Source organism: Anabas testudineus, chromosome 6, assembly GCF_900324465.2.
Source record: "Anabas testudineus chromosome 6, fAnaTes1.2, whole genome shotgun sequence".
In the NCBI taxonomy this organism is placed as follows: domain Eukaryota; kingdom Metazoa; phylum Chordata; class Actinopteri; order Anabantiformes; family Anabantidae; genus Anabas; species Anabas testudineus.
The window spans coordinates 5,258,126-5,284,068 of NC_046615.1; the positions used below are offsets into that span (position 1 = coordinate 5,258,126).

At 42.2% G+C, this 25,943-nt stretch overlaps 1 protein-coding gene across 1 annotated transcript in view; it reads left to right on the top strand.

Annotated features, from left to right (window-relative positions):
* Positions 1-1,199: 1,199 nt before the first annotated feature.
* The window catches only part of znf423 (zinc finger protein 423), a 129,281-nt gene continuing 104,537 nt past the window's right edge, over positions 1,200-25,943 (top strand). The window contains exons 1-2 of the mRNA XM_026366315.1: positions 1,200-2,439; positions 24,004-24,066. Coding sequence (XP_026222100.1) covers positions 2,400-2,439; positions 24,004-24,066 — 103 coding nt within the window. The 5' untranslated portion in view covers positions 1,200-2,399. The remainder of the gene's footprint in view (positions 2,440-24,003; positions 24,067-25,943) is intronic.

A 25,943-nucleotide genomic window follows, 5' to 3' on the forward strand; every position in this document is an offset into this window, starting at 1 on the left:
TAGGTGAAAGTTCGACTCGAAAAAACAAACAAACAAAAAAACAAAGAATTCCTGTTGAAGAACCAAATCCAAAGCACTATAGAAGAGGGCAACGGAGGACACAGGCACATTTTAAAATCTAAAGTCTATCTAAAATGTTCATTAAACATGGATAGGTTCTGCTCAGACTAAATGAAAAGGCTTAAACTAATCCTGTCACAAACTGTGTTAAAGAAATTAATCCACCACAAATCAAGAGTTGTGAGAGAATTTCAAGACTCAAAATGTCTTACATTCCTAAACTGTCCACAAATCCTGCGAGGAAATTTTGAATGCATGCCTTTCTTTACTGCGAGTACATCATTATTTCAGCTTTACGTGTTTTTTTGGGCCAAATTGTTAAGATATAAACCTGTGTTTCCCCGTCAAACTGCCAGTCGGTCTCCTTAATCATATTTTATGTTATTAAGAAGTGTGAAAACAAGAAAGATATGGAAATCATGTGAAAAACTGGGACAAACTAAATATTTTTGTAGCTTTGTTTTTGTAAATAAGATGATTTGTGTCTGCTTATGGCTGAGACGTGGATATTTCTATAACTACCGAAGCTTTTATTGTGATTCACTCAAATCTGATCAGATCCTCTAAAGCTCAGTCACCTTGGATGGGAATCATCAGTCCACTGCCGACTGGTCACCTCTCTCCACAGTTGTTCTCTGGGTTTAAATCTGGGCTTTGATGGCACCACTACAGAAAAAGACAGAGAAGTAACTATATGCTTCTGCTCACAGTGGCGCTGGCGATGGCGAAACCACCATTATTTGGCTGCTTCGATCCTTCTGTCAGCTCTGACCAGTTTACAGAAGTTCATTAAAACACGTTTTCACTTTGTTGTTAGCAGTTTCGAATAATGTGCAAAATCAATGTGAAATAAAACCTGCGTAACAATAAAGTGTCGTGTTGTTGCCTCTATTAAAGATTCTCCACCTGACCACATCTCTGGGGGCCTTCACAGTCCCCTTTAACCTCAGAGCCTCCTCCATAAACCACTTCACTCCAACTCCTTATTTTCCCTGCGTCTGTTGTAGTTGTGTCAAGCGTCCACAGCTGGGCGCTGTTGCCTAACTGTCCCCTCTCTCTCTCTCTCTCTCTCTCTCTCTCTCTCTCTCCATCAGCCCTGCCTGCCTCTCTCTTGCCTCTCTGTCTCAGCCAACCCGGGCTGTGCCGAGCTGCTCCCTGCGGGATCAGAGCGCTCCCCCGCCGGGACCCTTCTCTCACATCCCCCTGCTGGGACGCGGCTACATTTCCAGCCAAGCACTGCCTGCCTTGGCTTTATTATGTGTGTCTGCGCCGCAGCCCCGCCAGCAGAGGCAGGCAGAGGAGGAGGGAGACTGGTAGCCAGAGTCAGGACAAAGAAAAAGCAAGGAGACAGAGGCTAGCGGAGGGTTAGACTGGTAGCAACATTAGGCTGCTGTTAATCTCGGCGGCAGGGCACTGGGAAATATTAACAATAAGAAAGCGTGGGTAGTTAAAGCAGTATTCCCCTCGGGGTGGAGATGCAGGGGAAGAGCGCAATGTCCATGGCACCAAACCACCACCACCACCAGTGCCTAGTGTAGAGTAGCGGGACGGAACACGGGAGGCTGCTCGGTTCGGGTCGGTGCCGCTTTCCTGGAGGGAAAAGAAAAACACAACAGACTGAAATAGTTTCGACAAACTTACAAAAAAACAGAAAGACAGACAAAAAAAGCCAGGACAGAGACGCGAGGGAAGCAGCCACGTTTCCAGCGTCTCCCGCAGCAGCAGCAGTATCCCACCAACACCGGGAGCCGCCTGGAGCGTCTCGTGCCGCCGCCGCCGCCGCTGTCACTTGTCCTCAGCAGCGCGCGCGGGACCTGCTCAGGTGTTTGCCACGCGCGTGGCTGGCAGCTCGCGCTCCGGTCCGCTAGAGCTGGACGAAGCCGGAGCGGCACGAGCGCCCGGGCTGCACCGGAGAAAGCGAGGCGCGTGCAGGGGGAGGGAGAGGAGCAGCGCGGGGCAGAGCAGCGCGGGGCTGTCGGTGTCGAGGCTCGGCGCAGCGAACAAGAAGTGAATATCAGCGGGAAGTTGGCCCCGTTTATTCTACAGGTTGTGCCGAGTCCCAGCGGCTGCCGGAGCCGGAGCCGCACCGGAGGAGCCGCCTCGCTGCCGGCGTTTGGTTTGTTGACGTTGGACTAACGACGCTCGTTTCCCCGCACAGAGACTGAAGCTGCCGCATTGCAACAGGCGAACAAGCAGCGGAGGACGAGGACGGATAACCCGACGGCGTCCGTCTGCATGGTTAGCTCAAAACACGGAGCGGAACAACAACAACAACAACAACAACAACAAAACAAGAACCGCAATTAAGAAAATAAGAAAGTAGCAGTTCGACACCAGAGATGTCCAGAAGAAAACAGGCCAAACCTCGCTCCGTGAAAGGTAAGAAACCGGTCGACGAGTTCCTCATGTGAACGGACACTTCACTCAGGACTGAAGCAAACGCAACCAAATCATGTCCAACTCCGGTGGGTTAGCCAATTTAATTTAACCCCCTCCACAGTGTAGTTTGAGAAAAGAGGTAAATTAACTCAGTACAACCGGCGTGCTCTTTTACTTTTACTGTTGGGTCACTAATTGTTTGTAATTAGTCACGACACTGTTAAAATAGTTTAACACGTAAAACGAAGGGGACAGTGTGGTTGGACTGTCAAACGGCCCCAGCTCAGAGAGCTGCACTTTAATTTCTCTTTCCACTGGTCCAGACGGGTAATTGTTTTTCAATTAGCTGCCACAATGTGAGGACATGAAAGATGACACACTAGCGTGTCGTTTCTTCTGACAGCGTGGCCGATGCTTTCGGATCAACTTGTTGTATTTCACTTGGTTAACAGGCCCATGTAATCTGGATTATTCTCATGTTGTGATGCAGCCTTCTGCACTTGTCCCAAACAGTAAGAGAAGTATATGTCACTGTTTATCAAGTCATCTTTACAATAATGAAATGATGAAATTCCCAATGCATTAAAATGTGGAAACACCACATACCTTAAGGAGGATGGTCACAGTGCGCACACTAATATTTGATGTCATTCATCTTTGTGATTATTTCTTGACATTTGATCATTTTCCCTTTGCTCTAAAAACTGCCCTCATGGAAGATTTACCTTCCTGCTTTAAAACACTGTCATCCAAGATGCAGCACACACACACATAACACTGGAATCAACGGATTAATTTTATTGAAGTTGTTCAAAGTCCAAATATAGTTCCTATGATTTCTGAAAATATTCCGTCTTTGTTAAAGCAAGCCTTAATTCCCCTCAGTGCCATAAACTAGTATTCATTGCAGTGCATGGGTGAGTGGGCATCATGCATGAGGGCATGTGGTGGCCTTGGCCTCCATGTTTCCTTTATAGCAGGGGTATTCAACTAAAATTTAAAGAGGTCCGTTACGCAATATTTTTGGAAGCAAAGGTCCAGAAGATTATAATGTTTAACTATATACTGTGATATATTATTAAGTAGCCTGCATGTAATCAATACTTGACTGTCAAATCAAATTAATTCAGTAGAAATTTATATGTAACATCAAACTGAGCATGTGGCTCAAGATCCTGGTGGACTGCTCATACTGGGCTCTGAGACTAGCACCTCTCTGTGATCACACTTCAGATTTTAGTGGGCATGTGTGTTCAAAACCTTTGTGTTTTGTCTCATAATGCAGTTTGACATTGGCACTTTTAATAAGAGCCGCAGTTTCTGAACATATCAAACATACTGGTTTACTGCTCCCAGTGGTAATATGAACAGAAAGGAGTCTGTCTATTGTGGATTAAAAACTCTTTACTGTGCACTTTTTTCTTTTTGGACATTTTTATATTTATCTCTTCCTTTTTCAGTCTCACCGTCCTTTTATAAACTTTTCTCCTCTGTCGTCTGTCTCTCTCCTCTCTGTCGTCTGTCTCTCTCCTCTCTGTCGTCTGTCTCTCTCTCCTCTCTGTCTCTGTATCTCTCCTCTCTGTCGTCTGTCTCTCTCCTCTCTGTCGTATGTCTCTCTCTCCTCTCTGTCTCTGTATCTCTCCTCTCTGTCGTCTGTCTCTCTCCTCTCTGTCATCTGTATCTCTCCTCTCTGTCGTCTGTCTCTCTCTCCTCTCTGTCGTCTGTCTCTCTCTCCTCTCTGTCGTCTGTCTCTCTCTCTGTCGTCTGTCTCTCTCCTTTCTGTCGTCTGTATCTCTCCTCTCTGTCGCTGTATCTCTCTCCTCTCTGTCGTCTGTCTCTCTCCTCTCTGTCGTCTGTATCTCTCCTCTCTGTCGTCTGTCTCTCTCCTCTCTGTCGTCTGTCCCTCTCCTCTCTGTCGTCTGTATCTCTCTCCTCTCTGTCGTCTGTCCCTCTCCTCTCTGTCGTCTGTATCTCTCCTCTCTGTCGTCTGTCTCTCTCTCTCTGTCGTCTGTCCCTTCTCCTCTCTGTCGTCTGTTCCTCTCCTCTCTGTCATCTGTATCTCTCTCCTCTCTGTCGTCTGTCCCTCTCCTCTCTGTCGTCTGTCCCTCTCCTCTCTGTCGTCTGTCTCTCTCCTCTCTGTCGTCTGTCTCTCTCCTCTCTGTCGTCTGTCCCTCTCCTCTCTGTCGTCTGTCCCTCTCCTCTCTGTCGTCTGTCCCTCTCCTCTCTGTCGTCTGTATCTCTCCTCTCTGCGTCTGTCCCTCTCCTCTATGTCGTCTGTCCCTCTCCTCTCTGTCGTATGTCCCTCTCCTCTCTGTCGTCTGTATCTCTCCTCTCTGTCGTCTGTCCCCTCTCCTCTCTGTCGTCTGTCTCTCCTCTCTGTCCCTCTCCTCTCTGTCGTCTGTATCTCTCCTCTCTGTCGTCTGTATCTCTCTCCTCTCTGTCGTCTGTCCCTCTCCTCTCAATCGTCTGTATCTCTCCTCTCAATCGTCTGTATCTCTCCTCTCTGTCGTCTGTCTCTCTCCTCTCTGTCGTCTGTCTCTCTCTCCTCTCTGTCGTCTGTATCTCTCCCTCTGTCATCTGTCTCTCTCTCTCTCGTCGTCTGTATCTCTCCTCTCTGTCGTCTGTTCTCTCCCTCTCGTCTCTATCTCTCCTCTCTGTCGTCTGTCCCTCTCCTCTCTGTCGTCTGTATTCTCCTCTCTGTCGTCTGTTCTTCTCTGTCGTCTGTCTCCTCCTCTCTGTCGTCTGTCTCTCCTCTCTGTCGTCTGTCCCTCCTCTCTGTCGTCTGTATCTCTCCTCTCTGTCGTCTGTCTCTCTCCTCTCTGTCGTCTGTCCCTCTCCTCTCGTCGTCTGTATCTCTCCTCTCTGTCGTCTGTCCCTCTCCTCTCTGTCGTCTGTATCCTCCTCTCTGTCGTCTGTCCCTCTCCTCTCTGTCGTCTGTATCTCTCCTCTCTGTCGTCTGTCCCTCTCCTCTCTGTCGTCTGTCTCTCCTCTCTGTCGTCTGTCCTCCTCTCTCTCTGTCGTCTGTATCTCTCCTCTCTGTCGTCTGTCCCTCCTCTCTGTCGTCTGTCCCTCTCCTCTCTGTCGTCTGTATCTCTCCTCTCTGTCGCTGTCCCTCTCCTCTCTGTCGTCTGTCCCTCTCCTCTCTGTCGTCTGTCTCTCTCCTCTCTGTCCCTCTCCTCTCTGTCGTCTGTATCTCTCCTCTCTGTCGTCTGTATCTCTCTCCTCTCTGTCGTCTGTCCCTCTCCTCTCTGTCGTCTGTATCTCTCCTCTCTGTCGTCTGTCTCTCTCCTCTCTGTCGTCTGTATCTCTCCTCTCTGTCGTCTGTCCCTCTCCTCTCTGTCGTCTGTATCTCTCCTCTCTGTCGTCTGTCCCTCTCCTCTCTGTCGTCTGTCCCTCTCCTCTCTGTCGTCTGTCCCTCTCCTCTCTGTCGTCTGTCCCTCTCCTCTCTGTCGTCTGTCTCTCTCCTCTCTGTCGTCTGTCCCTCTCCTCTCTGTCGTCTGTATCTCTCCTCTCTGTCGTCTGTCCCTCTCCTCTCTGTCGTCTGTATCTCTCCTCTCTGTCGTCTGTCCCTCTCCTCTCTGTCGTCTGTATCTCTCCTCTCTGTCGTCTGTCCCTCTCCTCTCTGTCGTCTGTCCCTCTCCTCTCTGTCGTCTGTATCTCTCCTCTCTGTCGTCTGTCCCTCTCCTCTCTGTCGTCTGTCCCTCTCCTCTCTGTCGTCTGTCTCTCTCCTCTCTGTCGTCTGTATCTCTCCTCTCTGTCGTCTGTCCCTCTCCTCTCTGTCGTCTGTCCCTCTCCTCTCTGTCGTCTGTCTCTCTCCTCTCTGTCGTCTGTCCCTCTCCTCTCTGTCGTCTGTCCCTCTCCTCTCTGTCTCTCTGTTATCACCATCTCTGTTTATTAATTTTTTTCCAACCTCCAACTTTCTCTCATCTACTGTTGAGTCTCTAATTTTACTGCCTACGATCCACAGAATCGATTGGCTAAGTGAAGTCACGTGGGATGGCTTAACTCGCATTTAGGACCCAGATGGGCAATGGGACTGGCTGACCATGTGGTTGCCACCCCCTCCCCCATTACCTCCACTCTTCAGGCTTTCCCTTTCTGTTTCTATCTGGTGAGATAGGTACAGATGAGCAGATTTTTTTTGCCAGTGATTCTAACTGGGTTGCTAGTTTGACTAGTAACACAAGCTTCATTGGGGGGTTTCAGCTTCTCTTACAGGTTTTTAAGTTAAAGCTCTTTTATCTGACACAGGGTGGGATTCATTTTGTCAATAGTTGGAGGGGCTACATATCTTGGAGGGGCAGTTTTTGGCATTGTGTCTACTTATTATGTGATATGTTTGTGGTTGTATTGCATGTTACTATGCGCTGTGTGTGCAGGAAAACCGATAAGTTAAAAAAGCAGTTGTTTCTCAGCTCAGTCCACGGTACAGGCCAACAGTGTAGTCGTGGGGGAAGAGGATGTGATAATGAGTGATGCAGTAGCCTAGAGATTCAACTCTGTCCTCAGGAATTTACTGCAAAACTGGTTATCATTTTCAATCGATACCTATAGCCCATGCTGTTTGTAGAGAACGTTAGATGCCATATATGGAAGCTGTGTCTTATAAAGTGAAAGCTGAAAGATACGATATAACCACTGTTGGCGTGCATCTTGCTTATTATTGTAATTGTACAGTATTGTGCGGAAAGTACTAAATTTTTTTTAATTTCTTGTCTTAGGTTAGAATCTGACTCATAATCTTTGCAATGCGGTCTGTTACAACAACTATTTCTCATCTTTCTCTACACTCTTAGACATGATAATGAACTGTAAATACGCTGATGAATGCACACGCGCGCCCACACACACACACACACACACACACACACACACTCCCTCATATGGATATATGGCTGCTTTGTAGATACAGTAGATTAACTCTGACAGTGACATGTTGAGCTCAACTAACATGACCATGAAATAGACAGTTCTTCATTTTTCTGGGGGCACTGGTGTGTGTGTGAATTAAAATAGATACATATGAGGTCACAGGGATTGGAGGTCATGTTTTTTGACACTAAATAAAAGGATATCATCGATTAATTTATTTCCATTTTAAATGTTTTTAAGAATTATGTTTATTGTTACATTTATCAAATTAGTTTAAGCTGAACTATTTTAAAGGTTATTTACATTATAGTTCTTTGAAAAAAGGAAGCAGGCAAATCTTATTTTCTAAGCTACATTTCCATGTAATAAGTATGTGAAAGATGGATTTGAATGTGGTTGTTATTGCCTTCTTGTAGTGTTGCAGTCTGTCATTGAACAAATCGACTGCTGCTCTGCCATTGCCCTCTGTCAGTGTGTATTTATGTTTGTGCTTGCCTATGTTTGCAGGGTCTGTATTCTTGTATTTGTTTGCATTCATCATGAACATGCACGTCTTGTGAGTCTGTGTCTGTGTGTCACTGAGGCAGTCTGGTCTCAGCAGCCTGGATAACCAGAGCTTAGCTTTAGTTAAGCAGCCAAGTGAAGCAGAGCGAAGCAAAGCTGAGGCGGACGACCTCCACCCTGTGTGTGTGTGTGTGTGTGTGTGTTGTGTTTGTGGGCAGCAAAGGTAACACGGCCCTTGTAGTCGAGCTTGCATAAGCACCATGTGTTTTGTCTATGTGTACTCATGCATCTGTGTGTGCACATGCATGCTGCTATCTCCCAGCCACACCTTGCCCCACTGACAGCTCGGCAAGACCTGGCATTGGGGAAAGACGGAGAGAGGGATGGAGAAGAGAGAGATAGAGATGGAGGGGAAAGATGGGCTGAAGGGTAAAGGGAAGAGTGAGGAGAGGTGTTTCGGGGGATCGCAGTGGCACACAGCAGGTGAGTGGGCAAGGGGGTGGGAGTGATGGAGGCCAGGATGAGGTGAGCATCGCCGGGGGATTATCTGTGTTTTCATGTTCTTCTGTCTTTCACCTGCTCACCCAACTCTGACTGGCTGGCTGGCTTACAAACTGCCAGGGATGCCAATGCAACAACAAAGAGGCACAACCTCCCACCTCATCTATCTCCTGCCTTGGATTTGCATTGACTCAGAATGACCCTTGCCTGCAAAAAAAAAAAAGAAAATTCTAGAAACGAAACTCATAGCTGATGAGTGATACAGCTATGTTTTATCATCACATGACTTAGTCACAGCTGTCTTGAATAGAGAGATCATAGACAGGGAGCATCAGTACACTTGGCTGTGACCCAACAATTCATCATCTCAGTTGACATTTACTTCTTCCAGTCTCCTCCATTAACAACCAAATGTTATATCTGGAAAAGATGAATGGGTTTTCCCAGTTTTCCTAGTTGCCAAGACACTTGGAACGTGGACAGCCCTAAATTAATCAACTTAAAAAAACTGACATGAGTAGAAAATGAAGAGCTATACTAATATATTTAGAAATTTTCTGTAAGTCAAATGTTTGTATTTTTTTTTTCATTGTGCTATTTCACAGGGTTAGTGCAAACAGAAAATCAGATATGAAGATTGTTTTTTATAAAATGAAATAGTTTTTTTCATCTTTGTATTCAGTTTAAGGGCTGTATATGCAATATTTAACTCCTGACAGTGGGCTTATATTTTTACTTAGCATGCAACTTAAACAAATTCAACAGAATTTTTAGAATAGTAACTCTATAAATGTATTTAAAAATCTAATAAAATGCTAGGTGTAATTATTGACTAAAGTTTTTAGATATGTACCCATATAATCAGCCAGCGTGGCTAATCAAAGCAGTTATAGGAGCATTATTCTTCATATTACTGCTCCTCTCTGTTTCACCACTGCGACTAAGCTCCTTTGATAGATTTACTTGACCAGTTTAGCATTTACAGTGATTAGACCTTGTTAACAGTAGGGGGACTTGACTAATTGCAGTCTGTTAATTGAACATGGACTAATGGCATGAAGATGGGCCATGAAACTAGCTGAAAAAGAAGGGGGGCGGCAGGAGGAAGAAATGAGCGTGCACAGCTTTTCTCTTATCAAAATAATATTTCAGTGGATTAATCCGTTTTTAATGTGTGTCTTTAGCGAGGCGAGGCAGCAAAAATCTCCTTCTGTGTCTGCTCCAGCAGCCTCACTATCCTATCTTTCTCCTCTCTCTCTCTCTCTCTCTCAGCTCTTAGCCCCTTGAGTCTCTCATGCATTATGTAGTGATGATTATTACTTAATTACACATTAATAAATCCGCTTCATTTGCAGGACATTAAACTGGAGTTGAGCGCATATGACAGGGACACGGAGGAGAGCAGGGAAGATTGGAGAAGCAGGGAGAGAGGGAGCACTTACCTTCTTAGTGTTTATTTGGTTTGTTTAGAGTGTTTATAGTCAGTGGAGCCAAATGAGCCTTTTGACCAAGAGGGAGAGAAGGGGAGGTCTGGTTTGTTGTCAGTCAGTGTAAGCTGAGTTGAGCTTTTCCCAGCTAATGGCATCATTTTCACTCGATCTGCTCCTCTCTACATCTCTCTCTTTATTTCTCCCTCTCTCGCCTCTTTACATCCCTCCACATTTCTCTGGTTGTATCACTTTGGATCAGCTGACTGACATGATATTCCAGCTACTGTAGCTGCTGGTGGCACTGGTTTTTGCAGTCATACAGTCAAGTCTGATCAACTTTGGTTTACCCTGTGGCCCACTGTGACACTGATTATTGAAAAGTACCAAAGGTTGATACCATTGCTTGGTCAGATACCTATTGACCCATATGCTGTTAGATGCTGTAGACATAATAAGATGTATAACAATATTTTTAGATTTAACCAATTTTTAATTTAATCTGACACTGTATTCTAATTGCTATGAAATGCATTTTATTTTTTTATTAATCATTCTTGTAAATATTGTTGTGTTTATGTCCTGAGCTAATCCATATCTGGTTTGGGAATATTTTAATTGACAGGTATCAAGTAAAATAAAGTAGATTAAAATCTGATCCTTTCTGCACACTACAGTGCCACATTCTACAAGTGAGTGAAAATTTGTGTGTATAAATGTAAAAAATGATTTGGGCACATCAGCAAGTGAGTCTGAGTTCAGACACTGAGGGTGAATGGTGCTATCTATGATTAGCAAAGCGCAGGGAACAAAGCATTCATCTAGCAGCTTTCTCATTTGTAGCCTCTGCTGATGGTTGCATTTTTTGATTAAAAAGATAAATGTTAAATGTGGCAGGTTGTTTTAGCACTCAGTAATAAACATTTGCTCTGGGAGTAATTTGGTGGTTAAAGTTCTCTCTGTGGCCAGTGTTTGTTTGTAAGCAGCCAAACACAGTTTGTGAAGAAAGATACTCCTGCTCTATAACAGCATTGCACAACTGTAGGACGACTGCTTTTGTAGCTCCATCAAATCCAACAGAGTGATGAGTCTTCACTCTAGCAGATCTTGCCATGCCATGTTTCAGAAGGTGCATTGTGTCAGTTATTTCTTCATTTATATGAACAGTCTAAGCCTCTGAACTTTGACTACGACGGTCAGCATTTGAATTTCTGACTGTCCAAATCTTAAAGATTTTCACCATACAGAACAGTATAAAATACAAAAAACACATTTCATATTGGTGAAAATGGAAAGGGCAAATATTCTGCAGTTCTACCTGGAAAAAAATACAAAATGATCAAAATAGTTGCTGATTCTGTCAATTGATGAATTAATTAATGCATTGAATCGATCATTTCAGCTGTACTCTGCACTGTCTTAGTTTTAACACTGGCTCAGACTGTATGATATTTCATGTAAGTGTGATTTAAATGTAATAAGAGACTTTGGGATAGTAATTATTCATTGCCTGGAGTTAAAGTTATTGTCAATTAACTGTTCAAGACTAAAATTAACAACCGCCAACCAGCCAAATGTGGTTAAAAATTAATTGTGGCGGGAAATGTCATCGTTAAAATCTAGTTTGGAGATTGCTGAATATAATTATACTACTCCTACCAAGGCAAAATAAATGTGAGGAGTGCAAAGAGCAGGTCATGTGTGCAAAGACAATGAGAGCATGTCTGAACAACTTGTTATTTTTGTTTCTATGAGCACTGTGGAACCTTCTAGGCAATAGCATCAGAATGAGGGATTGTGTGGCGTGTATAGTACAGTACAGTACAGTTAATCTCTTATTTGTCTTCTTCTTTCTCCGGTCTTTTTTTACTCTCTCTCATTCTACCTCTCTCCCCCATCTGGCTTTACCATTAGATTAGTTTAATGTCACCCTTTGGCAGAGCACAGCGACTTTCATTGGGCGACTGGCTCTTATAAAACTCAGAAACCCTCAACATGTGGCTTGGATTAGTTTAAGACAACAGTATGTTTTTTGCAGGTACATCTGAGTATGTATGTGTTGGGAAACACTACAGTGGTAGCAATATTACAGTCAGCATGTGTACAGTCACATTAAGTAACTCCTGTATAAAAGCGTCTATTGGCTTTGCATCAAAGCTTGCTGAACCATCAAATGACTTTTTGAGAGCTTTGTTAGAAAATCCATTGACTCCTCAGCGGGGGGTGGATTTGAGTTTTTGATAGTTGTTTTTTTTTAATGGGACAAAACAAGCTAATGTAATTGGTGATTGGTGGAGCCCAGCAGTACCATGCATTGAATGTAATGAGACTCATGTTGATTTGCACTCAATTAGAATCAAATTACTGCACAATTGAAGGCCAAGAGAGTGGAACAAAATTAAATAGAAGTCACATACATGGAAGACATTCAGACACATCATAGTAGCAGAAGGACAGGTGAAAATGTTGAAATGTATGATGGTTGAATTCAGTTTGGATGCTTTGATTTTGATGTTTGATGCATGTTTGCTCATCGTCACACTGTCAGTAGATGGTTGAACAGAACAAATAAATGTGGAAAGGTCAATATCATCTTACTGTAGGTAGGCTTTATTGGGTTTTCATTGTGTGTGTGTGTGTCTGTGCATGTGCATGCTCATGAACTCATCTTTGTATCCAGAAGGGTGAAGTCACTCAGTGAGGTGCACGTATGCCAGCGACAACTCCTTATCAGTGGCCAGCATGGTGTGGTTGCACATGTACGTGTGTGTGTCAGAGTGTGAGAACAGGGCGTCATGGGCCAAGGCCGTGCCATTGTAGCGGCTTAGCTAGCCTCCTTTATCAGCTACAAACTCACTGGACCTTAACACACACTCATCCCTCTGGAGACACACACATAGAAACACACACACACACACACACACACACACACACACACACACACACACACACACACACACACACACACACACACACAGTGTAGCTGAGCTCTGTGCATGTCCATGCCTTCAGCTTTTAGGAGAAAGTTGATGGTGGTGTGACTATACACACTCAGTCAGTTTAGACCCAACATGCCAAGCCCATATCCCCCCACTGCCAGAAGGTGTCAGAGGACATGGACCCTTCTTTGTTCCTACAAGGCTGTGTGTTTAAGCATCTCTTACAGTCTCTTACTAAGAGATTATGCATTTTTTCTTTATTTAACTTTATTTGCCTGCAGTGTAATTGGTTGTCTGGTCTGGGGTGTTTGATTAAATCTTTTGTCCTCTGGTGTTGTTATTTAGCTGGAGGCTATTGAATACACTGAAGTGTATAAACAACAAAAAACAAAAAGAAAAACCAAAACAAACAAAAACAAACAAAATATATCATGGCTTATCTTTTAATTTGGTCTTTCAAACCAAATATGGTAACATATGCTCATCACAAACTACTGTAACACACAATGCCATTTTAAAATACTGTATTTATGCAACAGTAGAAAACTACTTAAAGCCTGAATAGCAGGGGTTGCTATTTTTACATAATAATATGAATCAAATAATGAATCTATCCATTATTATTGAGTCATTATTTTAGGGTAATCCGAACTATATTGTTTGTTCTTTACATGTTCATAACATTCATACATGCAAAGTCAATTGTTGCTCTTGGTGGCACTTGCTAATAAACAAGTGCCACCACTTGTTTAACTTGTTTAACTCTTGGAAACATTATGACGGGTATATGAGCAGGAGGCATCCATATCTGCGTCCCCCTCTTCCATCTGTCCTTCTGCTGTATTGCTCCCCTTTACTCAATTCTACACATTTCATAATGTCTCTCCCTCTTCTCTCCTTCCTATTCTATATATGACCATAATATTTGTGGTGAGTGCAATTTGCACATAGATGTTCAATGTCTGTGAATGTGAAGACTCATAGAGATGAATTCTTCTGGTCTGATCCCTCATAACCTAAATTTAAAAACCAGTTTTGTTCTATCTTCATAGCACCATGGTTGCATGTCTGACAATTGTAACATATACAGTGTTTTTGTACATAGTGCTCTGCTTTTTTTCTGATTCATTTATTCATTTTCTATCTACTTGCCTTTGTGCTTGCATGCAAACATGCAGTTAAACACACAAACACACACACACACAGACCATGGACCTAGACTAATGTGCACGCCTCAGACCGTGGCGTCTTCAACAGAACAAGCAGCTTGTGTTGTGTTGCTTTTTTATTAGACACTCTGCTGGGTCTTTGTAGTGCAGTCCACTATAGACCTACCCAATGGTTCTTTTTATTGCTTGAGTCTTCAGTTGGTTTTTCTAACTCCTTTCCATTCACCTCCCAGTCAAAAGGCAAGAGTGCCCTGCTGTGAGACATACAATGGAGCAAGCAAGAGCAAGAGAGAGTGAGAGGGCAAGAGAGCAGCAATGAGAGAGAGACTCCATATTGAAAAGGAACAAATAGAAATGAAGTAAAAGGAAATAAGAAATTGTTAATATTGTGACTTAAAGTTTTAAAAGATTACTTTATAACATCATACATAACCTTTTTTGTGACATTGTTCATCAGATTCTAGCCTATATGACGCCTTATGTGGCTGATGGCGATTACATTTACATATTTTATGTAAATCTTTGATACATTTTGCTGCTTGTTGATGTCAAGAATGAACCACAATGCCCCAGTTAATTACGAGGAATATTGATAGGAAATTAAAAGAGCACACATTTATAAAACTGCAAATGTCCAGCATCCACAGTGAGAAAACTCTCGATCAGTTGCACATGTGAAAAATTAATTCCAGCCAGTTCTGCTTCTGCTTTTTATGATTGTCAGTGGTTAAGTTCCTCTGTTAACATCAGCTGCTGTGTCCTCTGCGGATTCTCAACATACAGTAAATCTGTTTTAGGATAGACTTACTGAAGGGCACTTCTGTGGTGACACAAGCAGGCTTAGAAAGAGGTAGAGTGACTTTACTTGTACTGTGTTGAAACAACAGCAGAGGAGGATGAGGTGGTGTCTTGTTATGTATGTCTGCTCCCTAATAAAAGCTTTATGTAGTGTCAAGGTAGAATAAAACTTTTCCTCCAATAGTGTTGGAGGAAAAGTGGTAGAGAGAGCAGAAACAGAATAAGAGATTGCGTGGTGAGATTGGTGTCAAGTTTTGCGTTTGTTGGTCAGTGCAAGCCAAGTTTAAAAATGTAGAAGTGCTGTCTGCTTTAGACTCTCAGTTGATAGGCAGTCTGGGGACTACCACACCCAGCCTCCTCTCCTCTCCACTCCTCTGGCAGGAGAATACATGTACCTCTAAGTACATGTCCTTTTGTAACATTTGAATGCTTAGCCAAAGAGCCAAATAGCAATTTCTGTGTGCTTCTTTAGCTTAAATGCACATTGCCTATAGTGTTGTCCTGTAATAAACTTCGGCACTTGGAATAAGTATGTCTGAGCAAACAGGAAGATACTAAAGACTGTCCTGTTTTCAGTAGAGAGTCTAGATATTGGCTATCACCTTGTCTATGACTGAGTCATTCCTGCATTTGAAGTCATAGTTGATTGATTTATTTTTTCAACCTTGGGACTAAAATCTGTTGCTAAGCAATATTAGCAAAGACTCTGCTCACTGCCTAGGACTGTATTTGTTGCCAGGCAACATTAACTTATTGAACATTTTAACAGGAAACACTGGGAAGTTGGATGGTTACTAGTTTCTAAATACTAGAGGTGGAAATGTTCCCCCTGAAAACATATACCAGTGTGGTTAGAGCCTAAGATGTAACCACAGGTGTAATATAAGTTGCAAAAACAAAAGTTAAAAAGTTGGTATTTTGGGTTATTTGTACATTTTGTGTTAAGAATAAGATATTTGGTTAGGTGCTTATAATTATAAGCACACATGCTTGTGTATATTGCTCTTGGTACTCCCAGAAGGAGTGTGACAAGCAAGTTAATCTGTCCGCAAGCTCTGTGGCATGACACAAAGCAGTTTATTTCCCTTTTCCTCACTGTCTCATCGTCTCTCGTGCGTTTTCTCTTCTGTAAAGCCTAATCAAGTTTGTATCAAGCTAAATAATGCCTTAGCGTGAAATTGGTGTCTTCAGTCAAAATGCATTCCCTAGCCTGTACTACAAGAGAAGCCAATTATGTACCCCTCCCAACCCTCTAACCCCCATTGCTCTTTTTGCTCATGTTGTTCATGTATGATGTGTGCGTGTGTGTGATAATATACATGTGCTATAACTACGATACCTCACAACTTGTCTCAGCTGCCAGTTTTGAATTGTGTTCATATCTAGTAATGGTGAACTCGATGCCTTTATTTGACTTGTGTGCGTGTGTCCCAGTCTGTAATGGGGGGGCTTCTAGTTCAGTTATTTCTGGAGCCTTCCCTAGAGTCAAGGTACTCCAGAGGAATGCTTTCCCTCTTCTCCTCCTGCCCTCTCTTTCTCTCACTGTCCTACTCTTTATCGTTCTCCTTGCTGCCCTCCTTCACCTCTTATCCTTCTCATTGCTGCTTTGATCCTCTCCTCTATCTCTTACCCTTTCTTCCTTTTCCCGTCACCTGACTTCCCTTTCTTTCTCATTCTTCTCCCTTTTTATCTTTTTACCGTTTGTTCTGCTTTTACTCTTCACTGTCCTTAGTTTGCTCTTTACTCATTTTCACGTCTGTTCTGCTATTGATTCTTCTTCCCTCCACACTCTGACAGACAGAAAAACAAATGTCAGATCAGAGAGGCTCTTTAATCTCAAGCTGTGTTGTTTGGCCCTGAACATCAACTCTGCGCTTGTCTGAGTGTGTGTATGTGTGTGTGTGTGTGTGCGCGCGCATGTGTGTGTGGGGAAATAAGTGTTCTGCTCTCTGGATGTCGAGAGGTGAATTTGTTGTGGGGGTAATAAGCATTTGGCTGTTTTTCTGTTTTGTTTTTAGTTTTTATACAGGTTATGTGCATTTGTCTATAAGTGCTGGGTAGACTCACCACAAGTAGAAATATAGTATAAAAACATCAGCCTACATCTAGTATATTGTATACTTTGTCTCAGGCATTTCAGTCTTAAAATAATGATTTTCTTTACACAAGCCTCTGGGATTTTGAGCTGACACCTGTTGGATAAAAAAATAAAACATGTATGTTTATGTTGTGATATTGGTGATTGTTGTTTTGTGTGTGTGTGTGTGTGTGTATGTGTGTGTGTGTGTGTGTGTGTGTGTGTGTATGTGTGTGTGTGTGTGTGCGTGAAGAGTTGTATTTGAGGATGTTTGGGCGGTTGCATAGCAACTCGGCTCAACTCATTTGGACAGCACAGCATGATGTAAAACCTGAATGACCTCATATCAAGCAAGAGCAAGAGGAACGGCGTGGGGGATAAAATGGGTGAAGAGATGGGAAAGTTGAGATGTAAATGAGAAGGTAAGAGTGACAGAAGGTTAAAGTAGCAAAAACTATGAAAGCAAAATCAGATAGAAACAAGCAGATTAAAAAGCAAGGAGACAGAGAAGAGGATGAGGAAGGAAGAGATTGGAGAGAGGAAAGGCAGCTGAGAGCGGCAGCAAAAAGGGAAAGATAGAGAGGGCGATGGAGCTTGTCCGCCAGGCCTTGTGTGGTTGTTGTTCGTCTCTCTGCCATCCATCTAAGCCCTCTGCTACCTCTTTCCCTTTACACACAATCTCACAAACAAAAATATGCATGCACACACACTCACACTGTCCCAAACCCCAGACTAGCCTGGTGTTTCTGGCCAGTGGCTCAGTGCTTGGGATGTGTGTCTGCATGTGTGTTTATGTATTTTAAGGCTGTTTTGTTCAGAATGCAGGCAGGCAGAGCGAGCGGTTTTACTGCTGATAAAAGTATTTGGTTAATCAGCTTCTGTTCCTGTCCCCTGACTAGAAGTGTTTGCATGTGTGTGTGTTTGACACAGACCATTGAAGTTGGGGGGTCCCGGGGGGTGGGCTGGGGATGGAGATTGGCATCAGCCCTTGGCCAGTAGCGTCACAAAGTTGTTCCTGAGGGATGGGAAGGGCAGCCAATGAGAGAGTCCCTCTGGAGCTATAGGGAGAAAACAGGTTGGGGAGGGGAGGTGGGCACTAGGAATTGGGTTGGAGAGAAAAAGTAAGAGGTGGAGACGGAGTACAAAGAAGGAGGAGGGAGCAAGAAAAAAAAGGAGTGTCTAGGATGAGAAGGAGAGGCAGAGAGAGAGAGTGAGTCGGATGACAATTACCCTCTTGACTTCTGTCCAGCACAAGTTGTCAATCAGCCCATCCCTCTGGGGAAAGAGCTAGTGTGTCATTGGCCACATTGACCCACATCCCGCCTCTCTGGGGCTTCTGGCCAATGCCTGATTGGCCACAGTGACCCGTTCGTCAAGAAAATCTGGAAGCACTAGAGCCTTGTGATACCTTGGGAATAAATGGCCCTGATACTGTGCATGCATGTGTTGTTTAGGAGTTAAAAAGACAAAGGGCTTTCTTACTGAGGTTATAACTGCTTTCATGGGACAAAAAAGAAGGACAGACAGAAATAGTAGGGGGAGTAAGTGGGAGTGCGGTAAAAGACGGGAAATGCTGTGGGGGGGGGGGGGGGGGGGGGGGGGGAGAGTTGAGGAAAGAGAAAATAGCAGAGATAGTGGGACAAAAATGATACATAAAAATTGATGAAGGAACATGGATGTTAGAACAAAGCATGAGGTCGGTGGAGACTCATGTGTCAGATGCAGGGAGCAAGAGAGTGGTGGCAGGGGATGGGTAATGAACAAGGGATGACAGAATAGAAAAGTAAGTAAGGGAAGGAGGAGAAGAGATGGATGTACAGAGTAGATATTGAAGAGAGAAGTACTGCCTTGTACAGTAGTTTTGTGTGTGTGTGCGCTTATGTGTGCACATGTATAATTAATGACAACAACTGTGTAAATATTTGTTTATGATAGCAGCATCATGATGCAGAGGCATAACTTCATTTAGCTTTTTCTGTTCCACTTACAAGCCTCCTCTCCTCTCCTCTCCTCTCTCCTCCTCTCCTCTCCTCTCCTCTCCATGCCAAAACAACCAACCAGCACACTGTTGTGTGTGTGTGATATTATCTGTCAGCTTTAGTATAGTTTACCTGCTTTTCAATCATGATGGCTTTATTTTGTTGCAAAAGATTCAGAGGTTTAAATCTTTCATTGTCAAGAAGGAACAGAACTGTTCTTTTGGCAAGCATGAAATAACTTACCCAGAAAAGTAAGCCTGTTTTTACAGATTCAGCTGCTGTGTCAGTCACCTGAATGGGAAGGATTCTACAAACACCTGTGAATCATTCAGTCACTGAGCAAAGCCAACAGCCTTGATCACTTTATAAAAGACACCAATCTGTTGAAATTACCCAGGCTTACAAAGAAACCCAAACTGTCAATTCTCATACGTTATACATCTTGTGAGACTGCATTCAAACTTTTTTTCTTAACTTTCGTTACAGTAGATACTCGCTCTACTTATAACACACACACACACACACACACACATTTGATAGGCTAAGGTGTTTCAGGGGTTAACTAAAGCAATGGTTTAATTGTTATGTGTGTAAAAGTGTGTATAGATGCTCCAAGCATCCCCAGTAGCGTCTTGTTTGCTTTGTGGCGTACACAGTCACACATACAGTATATCATGCTCCAGGGTTTTGTTTGTGCAATTTGTGCAAGTCTGTGTGATGGTGTTGAGGCAGATTGTTTGATTTCTAGGCCTCTGCTGTCTCAATAATTACCAGCTTGCCTACAGGTATGCTACCTTTGCCTGGATGCAGGTTTTTGTGTGTGGCCTGTTTATGTAGGACTGGCTGATGTCACTGGAAAGCAGTATTTCAATGTTTACAAATACAGTTGTGCATATGTGCATCATGCTCTTATTATTAATTCTTTGTACTTTTTGTTGTATAATTTGGGGTCAAAATGACTATTTAGAAAAAATATCAATCATTTCAATTTTGTTACCCAGCCCTTTTGTTTTTTGTTCTGTTTTTGTTTTGTGATGTTCTTTAAATTGTTGATGGAGTTGGAAATGTCTTTTTTTTTTTTTTACCTATCGTATATATGAGTTTTAGTCTCTTTCTTGTTTTTTCTGCAGGTTGAAATGTTGCATTAACAAAAATGTGATGGCTTGCACTCTTCAGTGTGTTGACATTGTGTCTTTTGAATACACAATATTTTGTTCCCTGCATCAAATTCTGGCTTACCAATTTTACCAATTTATAGTTTTTATAGTTGAGGCCCAAATGTGAAGGAATGTTAAGTCTGCTGAAGATATCATAGAAATGGAACTAGACACACTGCTGGAAAGAAATGGTAACTGGATGTCAAATATTTTACTTCTATGCTTTTTCCTACACACACACACATCTTCCACACAGACACATATATATATGTTCAGATATATGCACACAAACACACACATACTGCCTAGCACAAACTCATACAGATACAGATACAGTACTCTCCACCCTTTTATTCAAAGAGTAAATGTAAGCATACTCAACCCTTCCCACACAGCCCCCACACCCCAACAACCCCCTAGTGTGTGTGCAGGTTCACAGTAATGGTTTATGTGTCTCTGAGGGGGGGCAGAGGGAGGATAAGGCAACCTAAATAAAGCAATGTGTGCTTGGCTAATGAAACACTGTATTCCCTACAGTCTTATCAGGAAAAATAGGATTTTATCATTGTCAAAGCTACTAGTACATTTAGGTCTTTCCAACACCAAAATCTCTGTAATGCAGAAAAAATTTAGTTTTTTATAATTTCTAAACTATCAGGGCTTCTGAAAAATACAGAGGATCCTTGAGATCAAGACTAGGGAATCAAGGCCAAGCAGTATGGCCATTGCAGGGAATTCTTTGATTCAGATCTCATTACATAAGGAATAGAGGAGTCCCTTTCCATGTATCTTAAAGTCAGCAAGCTGAGGATGTAGATTTATGTTCTGATACAAGTGATACAAGTGGCTTTGTAGAGAAGTTGTCATTATACCTTTGTATTCTTATATCTCAAACTATTTGCATCTGTATTATCCACTGTGCATGTGTTTACATTGCATGTGATACTGTATTTGTGATGCAGTATGTTGTATCAATCATGCAGCCCAAAACATGGCTTAATTGTAGGTAATCTGCGTTAGGTGTTTGGTAGCTACTTTTCATTAGCTTTATTATGAAGTATACTTTGTTTTTCTTCTGGTTCTCTCTTCCCATACCTTCTGTCATCTGTATATTCTGCTGTATTTGGCAGACATGTTAGTCATGGTGGGAGGTCTCTTTGTGCATTCGGCTCTGTTCAGGCAGATGTACAACCTTCAAGTCAAAATAATATGTGTATCTGTCTCCAGTGCATATGTCTGTTTGTGTTACACTGTAAATGTGTTTTTCCAGGCCACATCAAGCTATATTCAGACAGACATTTGTCCCGCATGAAAAAACTTGGTGTTACTTCATTTACCAGAAAGACAATGAAATATGATCTAGGAAGTCCAGTTTGAGGAATGAAGACAACACAGAACACAACTTTGATTGTGCAACTCTGCTAGGTTATCACAACAACAGCTGTTTTATCTTTGGTTGTACAGATCTTCAGGTGAACAGCAAAAATACAGCATTTACACTCCAAAGTAATACTCCAGGAACGTACCCTTGTACTGCATGTGTCCAATTCTGCAAACTCTTTTCTGTACCACACCTACAAAGTGTGTTACCCACACTTGTGTCTAAATCAGATTTGGACACCTTCTGTAGGCTAATGTTAGTTAAACAGGCTGTATACTATAAAACACATCCTGGTCACCTGTTGTGGTTCCACCTCTCCACTGCTTGAGTGCATTTTTTTTTAATTTTTTTTATAAAATTTACTTATTTACTTATATTATCACACTGTGGTTCACATCCGAACCTCAGAACAGGCATAATAGAAGGCAGATGACACACTTGAGTTTGCTTCCTTAGCTGCTGGGATTCATTTTGTCCTGATTCTGCTGGATTAATGCAACAGATATATGTGGAAGTTCTCATGATGCTGCTTTTAATCTTTTATATATTAGACTTTGATCATTTCAACAGTTTGTCTCAGTATCGCACAGAAAATGATAAAAACCCTGAGAAAATGGCAGATTCAAAGCTGCTAAACTGTAAGTAAAAGCCATTTTGAATCCTAAAAAAAGAAGGCGGTGCTTGAGCACATTCAAAGATTAAACATAAAAAATGTTTTTGTTTGTGCTTCAGCATCTTATTTCTGGTAGTTGGTGTACTAGTGTAAGCCAGGCCTGCCTTTAAATGTGTGTGTTTGTCCCTTTGTGCAGTTGTCTACAAGTTATGGGAGGCACAACAGCTTAAGTTGTGCATGTTTTTGTGGTGAAGAATAAACATGGCTGTTGATCTTGCAGTAAATCAGGATTTTCCCCATATTTTTGTGGAAGAAATTATTGTGGTTTCCATATCCATTTCAGCTCAAAGTCCAGTTTTGACTCATTTGGTTCAGCACCATAATGTCATAATGATGTTACTCTTCTCCTTGTGTTCCTGTAGTAAGGATAGTCATCATTTGCTGCTACACTACTTCAGAAGCAGGTAGACATTTTGTGTTCACATGATTCACCTCATTTTCTCTACTGGCAAGACTCCTCTGTGACATAGAAAATACATGAAGAGTGCTGCAGAACTGCTAAGATGTAGATAAAGCACTGATTTAAATAAACTGTTCTCATAATTCCATTTATTATGCACTATAACTTTTAGTGTTTTTCATTATGCTATCTCAGTTATGCTAAATTGGATCATAATAAAGCTTGAATGGCTAGAACAGCGAGGTCATTGTTTTCATTGAACGTGATGAATGGTGCTGATTTCATTGTGTTATATTAAAATGTTCACCAACCCCTGTGAAATGCTTCATTAGAACTCACAAAGAAGTATTTGTGTCATACACATTTTTAGTATTATCGGATCGTTTTGGGGCTTTAAACATTTTTTCTTTTGTGTGTATGTTCCAGAGTCACTGTTTTATGGTAGTTAGTGGTAGTTAATTTAAGATAGCATTAGAGTCAGTCCTGTGTATGCATGTATTTTAATGCTCTGTTGGAGAGTGTTAACCTGTGTGGTAGACCACTCTAGTAATGTAGTCACTGTTTATGGTACAGTTCAACATTTTGAGAATGCAAAGAAATCAGCCATGAGCTATATGAAAATGCAATAATGCAATAATTGGTGACATTGACCATTTCAAGTGTTTGTTTTCCTTTTAAAGGAACACTTCACTGATTTATAACTTCTTGTTTTCAGAAAGTTTTAAGGGTGGGGGTCACTGGTAAGAGCAGGATAAGACAGAAAGATCAGAGACGGAGGTGAGTAAGTGAAAAGTGAGGAATCGTGTGATGGGGAGGGGGTGGACAGGAAACCCTATTGTGTGGTGGCTCCAGTCATTTCCTGTTTGTGTGCCAGCTGTACTTCCCTCCTTCCTGTTGTACCCAGGAAGTCAATGTCACATTCCAGTTCTGATCAGCTCTGACTGAGAGTGTGTCAGAGAGCTCTTGGGATACTATCAATGCCATGTCTGCATGTTTGTTTCTTCCTTTGTTTAGCTGTTATAAAATACACATTTATAGAGAGTAAACTTATACATGCAGACTTCATCTTCCAATAAAAGCATGGTTTGTCGAGACTGTCTGAACACTTGCATTGCTGAAAAAGTGGAAAGGTTTTATTTATATGGTATGGTTCAGTTTCAAGGTTTCAGTTTGTTGTAGTGTAATTTATATGGAAGTTACTGTTGTGTTGAGTCACACAATGTCATTGACAGAGTGTAATCAAAAGATTTCAGCTGCTTTTCCACATCTTCCCAAATTTCTACATAACGTTGGTTCATAGTGGTTTCTGCAAAATGTTTCTGCCACTGGACTTTGTACTCAGGGTCGACCACATTCTTTAACTTTTGAAACCCATGTTTTTATATGACATTGCACTCATTGTAGTGTTGGGTGATTGCATGATGTCATTGTCCATCACAGCATACAGCTGTGCATTAACATACACAACTAAGGACTACTGAACATGGCAAAACTTTAAGATTTAGAAGCTAGAACTGGTTAACATTTGGGAATTTTACTACATGCTAAAATGATCCAGTGATTATCAAAATATAATGTAGTTGTTGATTGACTGGCTGTTCTGGTCCTGCTCAGTCTGATAGACTTGGAACACGTTTAGCTTGGTGTAATAAACTAAACATATTTTTACATTTGTCTTTCTCCTCAGCGGTAGAAGAAGGGGAGTCTTCAGAGTGTGGAGGGACCTGGGATGAATCAACTGTCCAGACAGGTTAGTGTACAGACACACACACTCGTGCACACACACTGATAATGTAATGGAGTTCCAGCAAGCTGTCTCATTCTCACAAGAGGTTTAAGTCTACATGTCTCTCACACACAAACATGCAGACACACACAATTTGTAATATCAATTCCACATGGTTTGTAATAGTCTGCTCAGAGGGATATCAAGTAGAAGAAAAGGAAAGATGGAGAGATGAAGTGAACATAGGACAGAATTAGGATAGGGAAGGAAAAATCATATAAAAGAGGAGACGGAGAAAAAGAATGAGAGGGAGATTTGGAACGAAACAGATCTCTTGCTGGTCTCAGGAGTCACACCGAATGAAAAGAGAGATGACAAAGGGGATATGGAGAGAGAGAGAGATGGGTGGAGGGGGGGCAAGAGAGAGATTTGTGTGCTTTTTCACTACTCTCTGTGGTCTGGTGATATCCTGGGAGGAAGTCAGAGAGATGGTAGGGCTTTTCTTTTCTTTTTGTTCTTTTCTTGGATTTTGTTTTTCTTTGCGGTTTCTCCAAACCAACTGCTCAATTTCTCCCTCTTTCTGTCTCTCCCTCCCGTCTTCCATCTTCCCTCTCTTGTTTCCACCCTGAAGTGGAAATTTAAAATTGTCCTCACTCGCCCTTTTGCATTCATGGAGAAAGAATGACTGAACCCACTGCTCTACAACGTGTAAAATGTGGGGATAATGCAGATCTTACATGTCGATATGATAGCAGCCCTAACAATTAGTTGATTAGCAAATTGTTGTACTTTTTGTCAGTCAATCAATTAATAATAATCAACTAGATTATCAGTACTAACAGGAGTCAAATTTGGGAATTTTCTTTGTTTCAATATCACAACTGCCGTAATGAGTCAAACATTCCAGTGTGAAAAATAATGCTATGCTGACTTCATATCTGACCCCAGACACAACAAGCCTATTAACAGTTTGCTCACTGTTGTCATTAGTTGTTGTAAAGATCAAATTATACATTTTCCAAACTATGGTAAAAACAGACTTTTGTAGATATTTGTCAGATGTAGCTAGTTTTTCTGCTCTGGTTTGCAGCCTATCAGAGAACAGTTAAACACTTCCTCTGACTAGATCCCACCAGGGAAATAAGATACTGCTGAATGTGGTAAATATGCAGTTATCTCTCTCTCTTTACCTCTCTTGCCCTGTCTCTCGTTTAGCTCTGCAGGGATAGAAGGAGAGGAAAGTATGACCCTTGGGGTGTCTATGACGTGCTGAACCATCCCATCACCCCCGTTCCCCCCCTTTCTAAAACCTGTACTAACTCTCCTCCAGGGGCCGCTATATGAGTCTACATCAGTTGGTGTGTAGGTGTGTATGTCTGAGTGTGCGTGTTAAAGTGGGGTGCTGACTGAGGTCCTGGGTGGCTCGCTAGAACTGCTGTGTGTGTCAGTTCCTGCAGGAAGCTAGAGTCCCATGACACACACACACACACACACACACACACACACACACGCACACGCACACACGCACCTACCTATCTCATACTTTTCCTCCCATAAAAACATACTGTCCCATATCCCCTTACTCAGCCACTCAGTTTAGATTTCACCAATCAGTTCCCTGTTCCAGCATCATCTGCACTGCTTTTTCTCTCTTTCTCTGTGTATACTAGAAAGAAAGAAACGTATGTGAACCTTTTGTTGTTGTGGTTTTCTGCATCAATTTGTCATAAATATGATCTGATCTTCATCTAAGTCAAGAGTATTAACAAATATAATTTCCCTAAAATGTTAACACAAAAAAATATTTTATGTCTTTATGGAGAACAGCCATCTCAACAAATCTCACAGTACTAGTGAAAAAAGTATGTGAACCCTTGGAATTAATAAATAGTTGACCCCAC